General features: G+C 41.8%; 1 protein-coding gene across 6 annotated transcripts in view; it reads left to right on the forward strand.

Moving 5' to 3' along the window:
- The first annotated feature begins 6,229 nt into the window (after positions 1 to 6,229).
- Positions 6,230 to 19,353, forward strand: part of LOC148356131 (inosine-5'-monophosphate dehydrogenase 1b) — a 43,601-nt gene continuing 30,477 nt past the window's right edge. For 2 of the 6 annotated variants that reach the window (XM_088348611.1, XM_088348612.1), the window contains exon 1: positions 10,875 to 11,191. Coding sequence is in view for 3 of the 6 variants with exons in the window: in XM_088348614.1 (XP_088204740.1) it covers positions 6,475 to 6,617 (143 nt within the window). In the remaining 3 variants the exon portion in view is untranslated. Of the gene's footprint in view, positions 6,618 to 10,874; positions 11,192 to 19,353 lie in introns of those variants that run through there. The other 4 variants (XM_088348614.1, XM_088348609.1, XM_088348610.1 and 1 more) reach the window with 4 other exon arrangements.

The following is a 19,353-nucleotide window of genomic DNA, read 5'->3' on the forward strand; positions in this document are numbered from 1 at the left end:
CCTGCAAGACCTTCTCTGCTGGCGTTCAAAATACCTGAATCATATGATGTTCATTATTTTTTGTCTATCAATAGTTGAATGATTCCAAATTGACTGTCAGCTTCTTTTCATTGCTTCTTCCTGGTTGTGCTGCTTCTAGATGTGTGCTTTTATATTTAAGCGCTTAACAAATCCCATTTCAGCCATGAGTTGTTGCTAGGCTCAGATATCTACCCCTGCAGAAGAAAATCTGCAGGCCCTCTCGAGACAGAACAGGTGATAATGAAACTGTTGATTTGCCATTAAGATTCCAAGTTGGTTGAGGAACGACACCAAAAAGATCACACCGACAGCAGTTAAACAAGGAAATATACTGTTTGTTGATTTAACAGCTAAAGGTCGGACAACTCCATAGCCAGCAAGCCTTTCTCAAGCGGGAAAAAGTTTTTGTCTACCACTTTCCGCCTAGAGGTAAGATCTAATGCCTGAATGGATGTCATTATCTTTTTTTAAAATGAAAAATAGCTTTAACTGTCCGTACTTATCCATATTTTTGCCACGCTGACCCCACTGCTTTTCCAGGCCTATATTTGCCATAAGGGCCGTCTACACACTTCAATCACTGGATACAGGAAGTAAAGATTACAAAGTTGGGGCTTCCTCGACGTGTGGACAAAGATCTGATCAAAGCCACTCCTGCCATCGAATGGGGCTTTTTCATATTCATCATTCTCAGAGGCATGATACTAACTGGTGAGCTGCGAACGTTTAACAGACCTCAAGTCGTAGTGTATGGTCGGCAGCGAGGTTCCTTCTAGGTTGCCCACATGCGCAGTAGCGCACTGCCCATACTTTCTCAGCACACAAGAAAATCTATCCAGCACATAAAAACCAGGGCTTGAAATTTCAAATTCAATTCCTTGGAAAATTCGGCCAGAAATAAAGTGTATACGGTCAAAACAATGCAGGTTCCTTCCGTGGGTTTTGAACGCGGTATTTTGAAGTCAATATCAAAACGAGATTGAGTAAACAAAAGTAGAGAGGAGGGTGGTGGTGGGGATAATGGAGATCGTCCTCGCTGTTGAATTTCTGGATGTATCTTGTGTGTAACTTTCAGTAAGTTTTTGTCCTTACTCAGTGTGATAAAACGAAATGAAGCCATCAGAGCACAGGTGTCAAATAGGCGGCCCGCAAGACAACAGTGAGAGAAGCGCAAGAGGAAAATGAGCTGTAGTTTCAAATATTTCCATCGGATGTTACCAAAGCCAGTTAACACTTAAAACAATTGTGGTAGTATTTCTCCATTTCTCTCTGACTCACTTCTTTTTTATTCATTTCCCCCTCTTTTTTCTCCTGTTCACTCCCTCTTTCTCTCTCATTTTCTCTTTTCTCCATTCCTCTCTCACTCTCTAACTCTTTCTTTTTCTCTGTCTTGCTCTCTTTCTATTTTCTCTCACTAATTTACACTTGAATTCTCTTTCTTTCTATGTTTCTTTCTTTCTCACCTTCGTTCTTTCCCTTTTTTGACCTCTCTCTCTCTTTCTCTCATCTCACTTTGTCTCTTTTTCTCCTGCTGACCCTTTTTCTTTCTTTCATTTCACTTCTCTTATTTTTTTATCTTTCTCTTTTTTCACTTTCTTTTTCTCTCTCTATTCATTTCCCACTTCTTCTCCATTCACATCTCTATTCTGCTCTCTCTTTTTCTTTCACTGTTCCTCTGTCTCCCTTGTTCTCCCTATCTGTTTATCACTCTCTCTTTCCCTCCCTCTCTTCTCTCTCTTTTTCTCTTAAACATACTAGTCCGGCCCCCGTGAGATTTGATAGCATTTCTGGCCCCCAGTTAAAACAGTTTGACACCCCTGCATCAGAGAGTAGTGTTGCCGTCATTTTTAAGCATACTTGCTGTGAAAGGTGGCGACAATTAAAAGCATTTCCTGGCACCTCAGCCAAAATTCAATCGCTTTTCAATTCTTGAAAACATAAGATTGAAGCATTTTGAAGGAATTCAAGCACCCGTGTGGACCCCGAGTAAAAGCACGGGGGTTGAAAATTCAAAAGAAGGAAAATGGAAGCCTCAGGTTTTTTGTTCCTCGTGCTTTTCTGGACCCGGTAAACTTGCAAAACTGTGCTCCAATTTGCAGGTTAGTCAAACATTCTGTTCGATGTAAAACTTTCGATTTCAAATGCACTCTAACATGATGTAAGCCTATTTTCCATTCTCTCGGCATATTCACTTGAAAATGAGCTCTTACTGGGTGCACTGACATGTATTATCCTCAAGAGGGCAGTGTTACAGTCCTCCTCGCACTTATGTTAAAAGCGGTTTTATGGGAAAAATGCCAAATTGACTTTTTTAATCATTTTATAATTCAGAGATCTTGTATTTGCTAAATATAGACAAAAATATTGTATTTAAATTGCTTTCTATTAATTTAGTTTTCTGTATTGATTCGTTTTAAATATTATTGTGTTATCCATTTATGCCAGTTTCGTTTTTATGATGAGGTTTGTTTTATTGATTTTTAATGAGTTTTTATGATATCTTCTGAATAGAAAGCACGACGTTCAAGGGAACTTTCACATTTAGCCAGGGTTGGGTAGGGTTACTTGAACTGGATTACTTTCAATGACTTTTGGATGATTCCAATAGTAAATATGCTCAGAAAAGACAAAAGAAACTAAATAGGAATAAAATGACTCCATTTTGTGCAGGCTTGGGGAGTAAAGGAATACATGGAACGGCAAAAATGATGTTGGCAAGCTCTTTGGATTTCTTTTCATTTTGTTTCTGTCGCATTTGATGTTCGTTTTGCCGGAGATCAAAGAGATCAAAGCCAGGAGAGAAAGCTTACCACGTGTTGTGAGTCATCATTTGATTCCTATTTAGTTTCTTTTGTCTTTTATGAGCATATTTGGTATTGGAGTCATCCAAAAGTCATTGAAAGTAATCCAGTTCAAGTAACCCTACCCAACCCTGCATTTAGCTCAGTGGGACGCGCCTCTGATGGTCAAAAACCGAATTTCTGACTCAGTGTTCTTTTCTTCATCTTAATACAATCTCAGGTTTTAATCTTGAAAGTTAACACATACTCAATAGAGAAATGAGTCTACTTCAACGTTTTAAGAACAAACCAGGCACCCCACCATTGGCTCAAGTCATGTTTATTTGTTGCTTGGCTCAGATATTTTAATCACAAAGAGTCTCAAAGGGCTGCACAGACCACAGACTCTTACAGACAAGAGACTATGATGACTCCATCCCCCGATCTAAAACCTGCATGAAGACAAGGAACAACTCAAAACCTAAGCATAAGGGGAATGGAGAAACCTTGCGAAGGGGTGACACCTAAGTAAACTTCCTTCCAGGATGACCAGGCCGAAATGGATGTTGCCAACACGACATCTTGTCACAAGCCAGAAACGGAGACAGGACCCAATAGCGTTTGTCTTTACTCAGTTTTATTGAGAGAGCAGCGCTTGCTTCCACGATCCGATGATCCTCGGACACGGGTAGCAGATGGCAGGAACGCAGAAGCGGCACTTGTGGAAGTCGTTGACAGCGAGAAAACAGGTTGATGGCCGGGACGAAGGAGCAAACCAGAAACAGGTCCAGAAACAGGTCGGCAACAGGTATCAGGCAGGAAAAAACAATGTCGGAGAGTACAAAGCTTGCCTAGCTGAGAGCATAGGTTCAGAGACATTCTGACAGGTTCTTTTTGGAAGACGAAGGTTTAAAAAGAGTCAGGGAGCCAATCAGCGACCAGGACTGTTGGTGCCAACGAGGCAGCCGCAGGTGCCCCCAATCAGCAATCATCACACATTTAGATTCTTTCATAAGCTATAAAATATGAGTGTGTTCTAAGCGTGGATTTAAACAAGGTGAGTAAGTCATGAATGACAGGGTCCTTAATTCCATGCTGGTGGTCCATCTAATCGCTTTTGAAATCAGTGAATTGGCAGGGTTCCTCGTGAGCGCACCCACATGACGGCCATTGCTGCAAATTGCTTTCATTGAAGCCGTCCCGTCTCTCATTCCCTCTGCATGTGGTCTTCAACTTTTCATGTGAACACGGTAGAGGGCTTGAAAAAGCTTTTCCGTCTTAACTAGAGGTATGCGATACTGGGACTTTTGGTATCAAACCCATCCATCCATCCATCCATTATCTGCACCGCTTATCCTCAGTAGGGTCGCGGGGGTGCTGGAGCCCATCCCAGCAATCTTCGGGCAGTGGGCAGGGGACACCCTCATCTGCTTGCCAGCCAATCACAGAGACGGACATTTCACTCGCTCATTCACACCTAGGGACAATTTGGACCGACCAATGAACGTGACGTGCATGTTTTTGGAATGTGGGAGAAAATCGGAGTGCCCGAAGACAACCTACGCAAGCACGGGGAGAACATGCAAACTCCACACAGGAAGGTTCAATCTCATGACCTCAGAACTGTGCTGCACACGCGGTAACCACTGCGCCGCCGTGCTGCCTGGTATCGAAACGATTCATGTTAATACCAGGTAGTATCGATCAAAACCGATACCATAACGCGTCATTGAATAATTGACCACCACTTGCATAGGTTGAGAATTCCCAAAAATATAGCACTCAAATGTTTTTATTCTATCAAATAAATGCAACGCAAACTTTAGCAGTATAAAAAAAATACAAATATAAATATTCCTATTACTGTCAGGACCAGAACGGAAACAGGACCCAATTGCGTGATGTTTACCACAAGTTTTATTGAAAGAGAGAGGAAGGGCTGCGCCCACCATCCGGTGTTTGCTGGGAGCGGGAAGCAAGTCGCTCTCGGACTCGCACCGTGATCCGAACACAAAAGTGGCACTTCTGTAGCGAGCGATCACAGTGTCAGGGGCGGACAACTGGTTGGTAGCCAGGACTGGGAGAGCAAGACGTGGTGGGAAACGAGTCTTAAGCCAGAACGGGAGAGTGAACGTGGTTGGGGACAAAAAAGGTCGTAAGCCGGGACGGGAGAGCAGATGTGGTCAGGATCAAAACGGGTCGTAGCCAGGGACAGTAGGGAGCAAAAAACAGGACAGGTGGGAGTCACGGTTGAAAAAGGCTTGCCTAGTGTTCACTGAGGTTTGCAGACGGACTGACAAAAAGGGACAGACAGGACTGGTTACAAATACTGATCCGGAGCCAATCAGAGTCTGAGTCACATCAGTAATCATGACAGCATAATTTATAATCTCTGCATTGTACTGGGACATCATAGGGTAAACTTTTGCCATGTTGCGAAGATAGAAACAAGCTGTTTTAGTAATATTAACGTGTAACTGAAAGGACAGATTAGGGTCAAATGCGACACCGAAATTTTTAACCGAGTCACGCTAGGTGATATAACAATTGTCAAGGTTCAGAGCAGTTTTTGAGAACAATTCACGGCATTAAGACCCTAGTGAGGATAACCTGTGCAGTAAATGGATGAATGAATGGATGCATCAATCTTTTTCTATCAATCTACCCTGGTCATATCCATCAAAAGGGGTGACCGACAGCAAGACAAACATACAAATACAAAGAAAGAAAAAAAGGGAAAAAGTAGCAAAAAACACACACAATTTTTTGGGGGGACCATGGCCAACCCAAACGCCCAAACGCCCAATCAAGACCCGAGTCGGTCATGCTTTTGTCCCTCCAGATGAAACAGGACACAAGAAAGCGGCCATGTCATTTGGGTCAGGGTGACACAACACACTCTTCTGTTCAACAGCAGGGCCTGACAGCTTTCGCTGGTTTACCCCTGCCGTATCATGGAATGTGACCAAACATCCATCCCACTATCCTTTCACAATCATTCCTATCACCAACAAGAGCTCTAGCTTCCACTAGATTTAGACCTCTTTCCTGCAGTGCATTCATCACACCATCCATCCACGTCAATGGCGGCCTTCCTCTTGGTCTCCTTCCATTGACTTCTGCTCTCTAGATCCTCTTCAACATTGGCTCCTCATCCATCCTCTCCATGTCTCCAAACCAACTCTCTTATCCACACGCTTGCTCAGGATCAATCTGCCGAACCTTAATCTTGACTGTCACGGGGACCCGCAGGTGGTCCCAGTGTACGATATCAGATCAAATGTGTAGCTGGTGCACTGGAGGTTTTACTGTATTAACAAAATGCTCATCTTCATTGAGGAAATCCTCTTTGTGGGGATTAAATGGCTTCACACTCTCCGCTGCCTCTTTGCTCCGGGACCCGGTTTTGCTTTGTCGCGCTTCCCCACGGCAGCGACTCCAAACTCCAGGCAGTGACGCGGTGCTAGCTTCACAATACCGCGGAGACACCCGCCCTCCCAGAGAATCTTCTCGCCGACACGCCTGTTGTCTCTTTCCGAGGCAGGTGCATCCCTGGGAACAGCTACTCCTGCCGCCTGATAAGCAGATTGGGATAGCAACTTTCAAGGTTCTCACACGCGGGATTGTAAATGTAGCTGTTGCTCCTGTGAGTGAGTCGAACGTGGGAGCGGGGATGGACGTCCACGAGGTCCAGCTGAAGAACTGGAGGAGGATGTCGGAGGACGCGAACCCCCGGGGGGAACGCTTTATCCGGCACCAGACGGCGGCGCAACGCTACAGTGCTACCCGGATCCAGGCCGGGCTGGGTCCAGAAAGGTAAGGACGTCCTGAATGCTTACAAAAACAAGAGTTATTGACTAGACTATCGAAAAGCATTTCAATAATTAATAAAACCAAATTCATTTTAAACTAGAATGCTTTGTATTTATGATATTGTTCTCTAGTTCTGCCATACTTAACATATTGTGCAGAACTCTGGAGCAATCATTCCAAAAGTTGACTCCAGCCCCTTTTATCCTCCAGAAACGTGCAATAAGAACCATACACAGGGTAGGATATCCAGATCATACTCATATTTTATTCCTACAGTCCAAATGATTAAAATTGGATGATTTAGTAAAGTTTTCACAGCACAACTGCTATTTAAGGTCAACAAAAACATAGTGCCAGAAAACATCCAAAAATGATTCATTCGGAAAGAGGGAAATTATATCTTGAGGGGCTGTCGTCAATTCAAAATCCCGAAGGGGAGAACCACCAGGAAAAGTACGTGCGTGTCTGTGTGTGGAGTCAAACTTTGGAACAATTTACGAGACCAGATCAAACAATGTCCAACAATTCACGTCTTCAAATTTAAATACAAAAACATGACTGGCGGAATACAGAGATGAAGAAAATGAGTGATGCGCGAGATTCGGAAATACTGCGTCTGGAACTATGATTAACTTTGTGTTATTGTTGCTACTCTTATATCATAACTGTTATTATTAACATTATTACGATTGTTGTTATTATCATTGGTGCATATATTAGGGAAGATGAAGGGATAGGGAATATAAGCATTTGCTTCTGACTACCCCTTTTTGAAGATATTATGTAACATTATTTTGTTGTTGACTCATTGTTTTTGTCCTGTTTTTATTAAGTTTTCATTCATTCATTCAAGCTTTTAAAAGTAGAGCGGTCCTAGATCACCAAGGGGCAATCCTGAGCAGGCTCGGGAAAAGGAACCACTGAGCCGTAGGGTCAATGACCCACTTTTAGCCTTTCAATTTAAACCCTTACATATATGGAAAAAAGAATGGAACTCAGTTAATCCCTGGTTAGGGACATTCATCACGTCATATGCGGGACTGGGACAATTTTCCGAGTTCATTTTTGTCTTATTTTGTCACTGTCATGATTACCGATGTGAATCACCTGTGCCCAACTGCCTCATACTCCGATTGGCTCTCTGTCCTTATTTAAACCCTCTCCTATCTGTCCCCTGTTGTCAGTTCGTCTGCGAACCTCAGTTATCACAGGCAGGCCTTTTTCGACCCTGACTCCCACCTGTCCTGTTTTTTGCTCCCGCCTGTCCCCCGGCTTCGACCCGTTTTTGATCCTGACCACGTCTGCTGTCCCGTCCCGGCTTTCGACCTCTATTGTCCCCGACCACGTTTACTCTTCTTTCCTGGCTTACAACTCGCTTACAACCACGTTTTTGCTCTCCTGTCCCCGCTACTGACCCGTTTTTCCGTTCCCGACACCGATCCACTTCCACGTTCGGAGTGACCTGCTTCCCTCGTCCAGCGATCACCGGATTGTGGGTGCAACACTTTCTTTCTTCCAATAAATCTTGTGAGAAACGCAACGCAAGTGGGTCCTGTCTCCGTTCTGGTCCTGACAGATTATTGATAAAAACTATCAAATATATGTGAATTTACAGGAAAAAATGAATAATATTATGAACTGACAGTAGCCTCTCTTCTCTAAATCTGTTACCTTATTTCACGGACCACTGTCAATTTGTATATTTATTTAAGAAGTATTTTGTTTCACTTTTAATTTAGTTTTTGTACATAAATTGAGTTATAGGTTTTATTAAGTATGCAAATGATCATGTAATTGGGGGGGCCCAAATCTCATTTTGCTTAAGGCCCCACGAAAGCTTCTTGAACATAGAAGCGTAGCTCCATCTGTTCAATGTAACTCCAATGTTTATAACTTGAGTCATAAATTCAAAGTTATTTCACACGGAGGAGGAGTTGTTTGTGTAGCATAACATTCAATGATATTTAGTGACATTTATAAATGACATTAGTGTCAGGACCAGAACGGAAACAGGACCCACTTGCGTAAGGTTTCTCACACGTTTTATTAAAGGAAAGAGGAAGGGCTGCACCCACGAAGAAGGTCGCTCTGAACACGCAAGTGGCACTTCCGTGGCGAGCGATGGCGGTGTTGGGAACGGAAAAACGGGTCAGTAGCCGGGACGGGAGAGCAAAAACGTGGTCGGGTGGGAAACGAATCGAAAGCCAGGAGAGGAGAGTAGACATGGTCAGGATCAAAAAACGGGTTGAAGCGGGGAACAGACGGGAGCAAAAACAGGTGGGAGTCAGGGTCGAAAAAAGGCTTGCCTAGAGTAAACAGAGGTTGGCAGACGGACTGACAATAGGGGGTCGATAGGAGTGGGTTTAAATAGGGACAGGGAGCCAATCAGAGTCCAAGGCAGTTGGCGCCAAAGGAGTGGGCACTGGTGAAGCATATTGGAAATCATGACAATTAGGCCCTTTGAGGGCAGCCATTATGCTTTTGTGGCCCTCGGGGAAAAACGACATCCCTGGTCTCTTGTTTTCCTATGTATTTTCAATGATAGTATTTTATATTTGAATGTAAAAGCTGGCATTACTCTTAAAATGATAATTGCAAAATGTAGTCGTGATTTAAGGTTAAAGGCTTTGGGGATGCTGAGCACCCAGAGCCTGGGTGCGCAAACTACGGCCCGCCAAACAAAAATGCTCGAAATGTAATGAAGATGCAAATAATAGTAATGTATTAGTAATTAAAAAACCTTGGTTGGTCCCTAATCTCCTTTTGTGTGTCTGCAACAAAAAAACTACAAAAATGACAATAGACAATTTTACTTCAAAACTAAATATCAAATTTAGTGATTGAAAACAGAATCTATCATGTTTTTTATGGAAATACTATAAAATACAACAACAGTAATACTATGATACAAAAATACTATTACAGAAATATTACAACAGAAATACTACAAAAATAGAGTATGGAAATGCTTCAAAATACATCTAGGAAATAACACAAAAATACCACTACAGTAACACTATAATACAAAAATACAGCTACAAAAAGAAATACTATAAAATACAACTACGGTAATACTACAAACATACTACAGCTATACCTCAAAAATTATATTATGGAAATAATACAAAAGTACTATTGTAAGAATACAACAAAATTCTACAAAATAAAAGTCTAGTCAAGGCAGCATGGCAGCGCAGTGGTTAGCGCATGCGGACGCAGTTCTGAGATCATGAGATTGAACATTACTGTGTGGGGTTTGCATGTTCTCCCCGTGTTTGAGTGGGTTTCCTCCCACATTCCAAAAACATCCGTGTCAGGTTCATGAGCAAGCAAGTTGTCTGTCTCTGTGTGCCCTGCGATTGGCTGGCAAGCAGTTGAGGGTGTCCCCTGCCCACTGCCCGTAGATAGCTGGGATGGGCTCCAGCACCCCCGCGACCCTACTGAGGATAAGCGGTGCAGATAATGAATGTAGAAGTCTCGTAATACTATATAAATACTACAGAAATACTACAAAAATACCACAAAACTGCAACTCAAGTAATACTACAAAAGTACTACAGATATACTGGGGGCGGCAGTAGCTCAGGAGGTAGAGCGCTCGTCTTGGGATCAAAGGATCCCAGTTCGAATCCCGGCTCGCCCGTGTTACATGTCGAAGTGTCCTTGGGTAAGACACTGAACCCCTAATACCCCCAATAAGCAGGTTAGCGCCTTACATGGCTGCAAGGCCGCTATTGGGAAATGTGGAGCACATTGTAAAGCGCTTTGGGAAGTCATTGACTTGAAAAGCGCTAGAGAAATGCAGATCATTTCATTTCATTTCATACTACAAATATTCTATTATTGAAGTACTACAAAACACAACAGCAGAACTACTACAAAAAATCGACAAAAGAACTACAGCAATACTACAAAATTGTGACTACAGATATAATAAAAAAATCTACAATAGAAAATACTACAATAATACTATTGCAAAAATACTATGATGTGGTGCTAGGAATCAAATAGACCGAACCATTTCAAGGCAGAGGAGTATTTCCGACGCTCTGTTGTTCACTTTTTTTTCATCATATTTTAGCCTATCCTGGCATTTACTAAGCGAGTTTTTCAAATGCTATAATTATGGGGGGGGGGTGCTCGAGCACCTCCCAAAACGGGCTGGTTACGCCCATGCATAGGATCATTTGAGGACAGCCATGACGCCGATGTGGCCCTTCGGGAAAAATGATTTTTTTTTTTCTTTGCATCACTATTTTCATTCGTAATATTTGAAAGTAAAAAGTGTAGTTTTCGTCAACACGATCTGAGTTGGAATCCGCGTGTCCCCACGTGAAATGCCATCCGGTGACGTCACAGGAGAGCGGCGTGGCTAGCAGCAGCAGCATCTCCACGCGGGGAATTGAACACGCCTCCACGCGGAAAGGGGATGAAACGAGGCCACGGCTGATACATATTCCCCCAACCCCGCGCGACTCCACACTCTTCGATTTCACCGTCCCCCCATTTGAAGAAAAAAAACACTACTTTTTTTTGGGACCCACGGGTGACGTGTCTGCCCTCGTTTCTTCTTCGAGGTAAACTCACGCCGACATGAGCTCGCTCGTTAGCATACTCGCTTAAATTTCATGACGAAGAAATCGCTTTACGTTTCGGGGTTTAATTCAGTTCTTACCTCGGTGAACATTTATCCTTTTTTTTCTTCCAAAAGTTGAAAATAAAATGGACGCTAGAAGAGATCCTGGCCAGTGCGCATGCGCACATCCACGCAATAAGAGCTAATGCTAATCCCCGACTACGGCTCCATATGTGAATTTTTTTTTTTTTTGATGCGCGAAATAACGCACACAAAATAGTTTAAAATCTTAAATTTATATCAATTCAAGAACTGTATTCGTGTAATATAAATGCACCGATTTCAAGATTGTGACTAAATCGCAATAATCCCCTAGAAATTCTCCCTGTTTCTGTAACTGTTTAAGTCATTTATCCTATTGGAAGACATTAACACCCCCCCCCCCCCCCAAAAAAAAAGGTCCACTATTCCACGTTTTCAACATTTTATCTAAAAGAGGGACTTTCAAACTCTAAGAGAAATGTATTGGTCCAGTTTAGGATATCATTCTGTCACTTTTTCTTTGACCAATTACATCACACATGACTTAGGCCACATGTGTCAAATTCATTGCCCGGGGGCCAAATGTCCCCCACCACATCGTTTTAGGTTAAAATCTCACAACATTTAAAAATTAAAAGGTGAAAAGAAAGCTTTAACAGTAAACAACATTTTACGCGATTCCTGTCGACTACGATACTCGCATCAACGGCTGCCAGTATTAACGTAACTCATCCAATGTCTGGAATTGAGAAATACATTCATTTCAAAATGATCAAGTTGATACTTTCGATATAGCTTAGTTTTAAAACTATACTAATTAGATCATTAAAACTATTTTTTGTAAGTTCTGACCTGATCAAGCTCATAATTTGGAAAGGCGTCTTTTCATGCCCGCGGTATACTGCACTTTTATTTTGAAAAACTTTCACGGCTCGTTACCGTAATGTCTAGTATAAAGTAACGAGTTGTTTCCAAGGCCATATACAAATAAACATGACGTGACTTGATTATAGTAATTAGTTATTTTTAATTTATGACATACGGTATGTGTAATTGCATTTTTTTCAACACAAAACTTGAATAAATAACACATTTTACATAGAAGAGTAGTTCAATGTATTTATCCTAACATTCATCTACATTTAGTAACATGAACATGTTACATGTGTGCAAGTATTGTAAGTAATGTTAGTAACTATAACCAATGACTCAATACTTAAATAAATACTTAAATAAACCAGAACGAAAGTCAGAGGGCCCCTGCCCCCTATCCTGGGGTGCGCCAAGTGTAGTGTTAAATACAGAAATAGAAGCAGCTACGTCACACCCTTTAAGGACAGCCATAACGATGACGTGGCCCTCTGTGAAAATGAATTTAATACCCCAAATGTGTCCCCCTGTTACAGTGCATAGTAGTCACAGGGGACAATAGTAGGGGGGATTTTTTGCCTAAGTTAGCCGTTACTAATAATGTGATGAAAAAGAAGCTAGTCTACACCAATTACCATGAAACATGGTTTATTTACCATCCATCCATTGTCTTCCGCTTATTGGGGATCGGGTCGCCTTAACAGGGAGGCCCAGAAGTCCCTAGATATGTTATTTACATAATTATCATTTTTATATGAAAAGCATAAAAAATATTGTTACAACAGAGAGTCATGTGACTAAAAGGATAGCCAGCAGATGTTTTCTATAGCAGTGTTTTTCAACCAGTGTGCCGGGGCCCACTAGTGCGCCGCTGGAAATATCCCAATTTTATCTTTACAAAAAAATCAGGCCATTATTCAGTATTTTTGCTACTTCAGACGAGGAACTGTAATAATCATCCATATCTGTTAGGTGGCAGTAGATTTTTATATACTTTGTATGTACTAATTATCTGCTCTTGAGGTAGTACACAGTACATTTAATAACTTTATTGAACAAAGTTGTAAAAATAAAAACATAAATACTGCACATCATTCTTTTATTTTAAGTATTCATTTCTTCTTTTATGTACTATTTACCAACTTAGGAGGTAGTACAATGAAATATTTCACTTCATTTTCAAACATTTTCGACAGACTGTGTGCCTTGGGACCTTTTTATAAATAAAAGTGTACCTTGGTTTAAAAAGGCTTGAAAAACACTGCTCTATAGAGTATTGGGGAGACAGTTTACACTGTGACACAACCCATTTTAAAGATCTGAAATGTGACAAAAGCACTATTAGGTGACATTTTTATCCGGTGTGGAATATTATTACAGCAATACAAAAATGCTGAAAAACCATAAATTCGATTTTTCCCACGTGTATTTGTAACACATGTCCATCAATCATGACTGGTGACATAGTGTTTTAAATGTATTTAAAATGGATTGATCCTACATATCGATGTGCATGGTGGAGGGCAGTTAAGCATACCATTGAAAAATATGAATAAGTGAAAGGCCATTCTACACAAAATGTACCAATTTATGTCACTGGGACTCAACTGGCACCCAATAACCGGAATGACCCACTTGCGCTCACTTGGCCCTCCACGCTGGCTACTTTACGTTATACCTTTGGCCACCAGAGCGGCGACCCCAATGAAAAAAACCCGAATTAACGTCGCGTCCCTGCGATTGATCACCGGCCGAAGCCAAACATAAACTCGTGCGAATCAGTCGGTCTTATCCAACAATTGGGCTTAGATATTGGTGCTATTTTTAGACCTCACCTCTCGTAACCTTTTTAAGAGCGTGTTCCAAAGCAGAAGGCTAATGTTTGCCGGCCGCAAATGTAGGTCACCGCTTCATTATTAAGAGTTGTCACAAATCGGAGTTCTGTTTTATGGTTGTTTTTACAGACCCTTTTCTATCTATCTATCTACCTTGGTCTTATCCCTCAAGAGGGGTGACCGACAGCAAAACAAACACACAATAACAAAGAAAATAAAAGAGGGAAGAAAATAGCAAAAAAACACACACAACATTTTTTGGACCATGGCCAACCCAAATGCCCAAACACCCAAACAAGTTAGGCACCTCGGCACCTAAGTTGGTCGAGCTTTCGTCCCTCCAGATGAAACGGGACACAAGAAAACGGCCGTGTCACTTGGATCAGGGTGACACAACACACTCTTCTGTTCAACAGCAGGGCCCGACAGCTTTCGCTGGTTTACCCCTGCCGCATCATACAAGTGCCCTGCCCATCCCTTAGAACACGTCTAGACATCCCACTATCCTTTTACAACACCTCTCCCCTCATTCCTATCGTCAACAAAAACACTTTTAATAATGATTAAGTGGTGACAACTTTAGTGAAATTCTAAATGTCACATTTCGCTTTCTTTTATCCCTTAGTCCAGGGGCCAGCCAACCTTTTTGACCCAAAATAGCAAAATATTTTGATGATTTATTTATGTATTTAATTTTGAGAGAGGTGTGATATATTTTAAGACAACATTTCTAAAACAACAACTTGCTATGCAGCACAGCGGGTTAGTGTTTAGCGCGTCCGCTGCACAGTTCTCAGGTCATGGGATCGAACCTTTCTGTGCGGAGTTTGCATGTTCTCCCCGTGCTTGTGTGGGTTTCCTCCCACATCCCAAAAACATGCTTGTCAGGTCAATTGGTCACTCGGAATTGTCCCTAATGAGCGGTTGGTTGTATGTCTCCGGGTGCCCTGCGATTGGCTGGCAGCCAGTTGAGGGTGTCCCCTGCCCACTGCTCGAAGATAGCTGGGATGGGCTCCAGCACCCCCGCGACCCTACTGAGGATAAGCGGTGCAGATAACGGTACAGAACAACTTGCTATGTTATTACAATGTTGTTACCAGGTTAATTATTGGAAAAAGGTTAAAATGACTCAGTTGACCACTAAAAAATACTTAACTAGAAAATCACAACGACCCAGCACCGGTGAGCCATTTTCAGAACGGGTCCACGGGCACCTCGGCCATCCTTACGGGGCACACTGATGCCCGTGGCCAGCGTTTTGAAAACCCCTGCATTAGAAGATTTGATAAAATGAATGAAATAATAATGCCTGTGCCCCATATCAATAAATCTACCACTTCAAACGTTTCCCTCTTCCCCAGTTACTAAAGATCATTGAGGCACATTTTGACCTTCATTTTTTTCAGAAAAAACGACTTCCAATCAAGATTCAAGCAGAGTTCTTTTGTAAAAACCTGCAAACAAAAAGTTTATGGATGTATTTCCTTCAATGGAGTGGGTGCGTGAGAGAGAAGGGATGTGCAGTGTGTGCATAGCTCCGCCCACCATTACCCCTTACCCAATCAAATTTGTCTGTGTTTTTGGCTAGCATTTCTGGGTAATTAAAGATTTTCTGTGGGTTTTTATCATAAACTCTCCAGACAGTGAATATGCATTATTTGATGATCTTCCATAAAAAGGATTCTTTAGCGACGTACACCCAACACAGGGTCTGGTGGTGTGACACCTTGACAGATAACCGTTGTAAGAAATGTTTCCTTTTTATATTGGACCGAACGTATCACATTAGTCAAGAATCAACTATGCACGTACTTAATCCAAAATCTAGTGAACCAGATTTCAAACACTAACCAGCGACCTCCCAGTCTCCGCTTTGAGACTGGGAGGTCGCTGGTTCGCGCCTCGGCCGAGACATACCTAATTGGTATAATGGCGGCGCCCTCTGTTGGCTGCGGCTGCATCGACTCGCTACAACGGGTCAGGTGTATCGACATTTCGTTCTGTGTACACTGTTACAAAGAATGACAATACAAAGGAAATTATTATTATTATTTTATAAAGGAACTTGCACAAGTAGCATTTGATCACAGAGCCTTATGTACTCATGAAGAGAGCCATGAATGGCTCGTGAGCCATAGGTTCCTAGCCCTTCTAGTCATAACACATGTAAGACATGATCCATTGTCAGCGGGCGCTCCGTATTTGATAGCCATTTGTTTGTTTTTACTTTTTATCAACTGCCAAAAACCTCTCAAAATGGTACCAGGGAATCATTTGTTCTCAAATGCTGCATTTGTTGAACACGGGACTTTAGAGTTTTATGACCCTCAACCTGTAAATGTGTACTTAAAACGCCCCTCTCAACCGGGAGGCCTCAGTTGCGAAGTCGGAAGGGAAAACGGGACCCCTTGATGTCATACCACACTATGTATTCCTTGAAAACAGAACATTATCGGTAACGGATCATTTACTCAATTATAAACGGATCCATGTATGTTGTGTAATACATGTATTTAGTTCCCCAACCCTTATGAAGATAAGCTGTTGGACAATGTATTAGATTATTTGAAATACCGTTACGTCATAAAAAAAGCCTTCAAAGATAAAAATATGTATTTTCTTGCTGTACACTGCACAATCAATTATCAACAGCTGTAATCCGGTCAACGCATTAACATCTATGAAATCTTTGTTCCTCTGTTCATTCTCTTATTATTAAGCTGGCTCAGCCGCTCAGCTCGTATCATTTCTGTGATGTAACATTTTTGATCAGAAAAGCTTTTCAACAAATGTTTCTGACAGAAATGCTTCAGATGGAAGAATTTATAGGATGACATTTTCAAATAATACACGGATGTAGAAGTATTAAGTTGTTACGTTTCCGGTAAGATAGAGATAGATAGATACTTTATTCATCCCCGTAGAGAAATTCATACATCCAGCAGTATCCTTTTGTTGTTTATTAACAGATTAACCGGATGGCCTCGGGGTGCTGTGTTGTAGTTTAGCCACAGCGGAGTGGATGACGTCACACGCTAGGCCAAAAGTTGGACGTCCCTGCAGCAGATGGAAATCTTTGTGCCCAGGGTTACACCGCCTCGTGTTCACGTAGATAGCGTGTCCGCCTCCTCTCCGCTTCCCGCAGGCTTTTGTGTCTCTAACAGCGCTGAAGGCGGGTAGCTCCACGTTAGCGTCCGGGATGCTAGACGTTTCCGTAAAACACAGCAAACTGCACTCCCTGTACGCTTTGATGTTTTTTACCAGCACAGCCAGTTCGTCAGTCTTATGTGGTAGAGAGTTCACATTTACCATGATGGACGGTACCGAAGATTTATAACGCTGTTAGCCGCTTAGCTAGCTCCGGTTCTGCATCCACGATGGGGCCGGCACGAGAATTCTTCAGGGCAAGGAGTTGATTTCTCGGATAAACGCATTTTTGTGCCCATAACCATCCAAAGTCATCCAAAGTCTAGTTGTCAAACGGGACGAAAAACACCAAAGATAGAAGCAAACAATAAATCACAAAAAGAGCTGCTGAAGGGGCTGCCGCTAGCGGCAGTGCCTATGATACAATGTTAGGTCAGGCAAACACCCGAATTGTAGCCATTTAAAAATAACTGTAAAATTTGGACCTGATTAAAAGCCGCGCCCAGTTTATTTTTTTAAAGTAAATAACATCTTGTACATACAAAAGCCGCACCTGACTATAAGCCCGCACTTGCTCACATTGAAACATGAGATATTTAGAAAGAAAGACTACACAGAAAGTGTTTTAATAATGTACGATACCTAGGCGCCAGACTCTTGATAATTGCGTGTTCGTGCGATGTCAGCCAAATCAGTCACGCCTCATCTCATTGCAAAGTGTCAACTCTTGGGATTCAAGATTTGATGACGGTTTCAAAACATACTCACAGAAACCTCACGCTAGTTCTATTCATGCTCAAAGTCACCCTAAACTTGCGTCTTTCTCGACACATATATTCCACCGCTCTCACCCTTACCTTTACTTCTCTGGCGCCCCTGGTGGCTGTCAGAAAAAATGCATAAATTAGCTGCATCATAAGTCGCAGGGTTGAAAGCTTGGGGAAAAAGTCGCGGCTTAAAGTCCAGATTTTACGATATGTGACCCGCTCTGCAGAAATGGGTCGCAAGAAGCAAGGTTCTATTTCTAGCCACAGGCGGATAAGTAAGAAAAAATAAGGAAAATCATGAACATTTTTGTTGTTGTTTTTACATGTATCTCATTTGAAAGATATGAGATAAGAAAACACTTAAACCATGTTTCATAAATAGGGAAAATAACAAAAACAAAGTTCAATGTTTCAAATTTTAGAAAAACAAAGTTCTGGTAATGTGTATTTAAATAAATATGTGCTAAAAATACCTTTGTTCTGGTCCTATTCTTTTTCTTATGTGTAGAAATGCCTTTGTTAAAATGAGACGATCCCTCAAACTGTAAGTACTCATGAATAACTTCTCACCCAAAAAAGGAAATACAAATGTATACGATATTTATTTATTCCAGGTTTTTGATGGAAAATGGTGGAATGAAGGCCGTAATTCAATATGGAAATACATTCAAAGTAGTTCATCATAAGCTTTGACTGGACTGTCATGTTAATGCTCTTTTCTTCTTGTTTCCACACCAAAAACCCAAATCTGATATTTGCCTCACTATGACTCATTCCAGGAGATCAGGTCACGACTTAACTTGCATTCATATCCAATAAAATATTGATGGTCTTAAATAGGTAAAAGATAAACCAGACTGCAAAACTTGACCTATGTAACGGTGTGACAAAATCCTAGGACTTGCTTAATTCTGCAGACTCAAAGGCCCGTAAACCAGTACGATTGTTGTGAAAACCGAACATTTTATTGAAATCAGTCGTCTCACTTGTTGACATTTGTCATAAACCCTGTTGGAGACGGTCATGAAAAACAGTAAATAGTTACAGCCACTAGTTATTTCATTTTCATTGTCTTGTTACATTGAAAATAAAACTAATCTACCCACCTTCTGCTCTGTAGATGCTCTTCAACATTCGCTCCTCATTCATCGTCTGCATGTGTCCGAACCAACCGAGTATTCTCTCATCCACACGCCCTCTCAGTTCCACTACTACTCCACTTCTGTCTCTCACAATTTCATTTCTCAATCCATCCAATCTTGTCACTCCTGAAAACAAACACATCAATTCATTTGGACTCTGAGGAATGTCAGATGAGCAACAAAGAAATGGTGATCGCTAGCGGGTGCTCCGTGAGTTATTATTGGTTCGGGAAGTGACCGAGGCGGTGTCGGGAGAGAAGGCTGCAGATCTGGCGTATTGCTATGGCTAGGCTATCAAACCTTTTAAGCCAGCCCCGCCGAGCCTGTAGCTTACAATACCAGATCCATTACCCATGAAAT

This window comes from Urocampus carinirostris, chromosome 11, assembly GCF_059441175.1.
Source record: "Urocampus carinirostris isolate Australia breed hairy pipefish chromosome 11, RoL_Ucar_1.0, whole genome shotgun sequence".
Taxonomy (NCBI): domain Eukaryota; kingdom Metazoa; phylum Chordata; class Actinopteri; order Syngnathiformes; family Syngnathidae; genus Urocampus; species Urocampus carinirostris.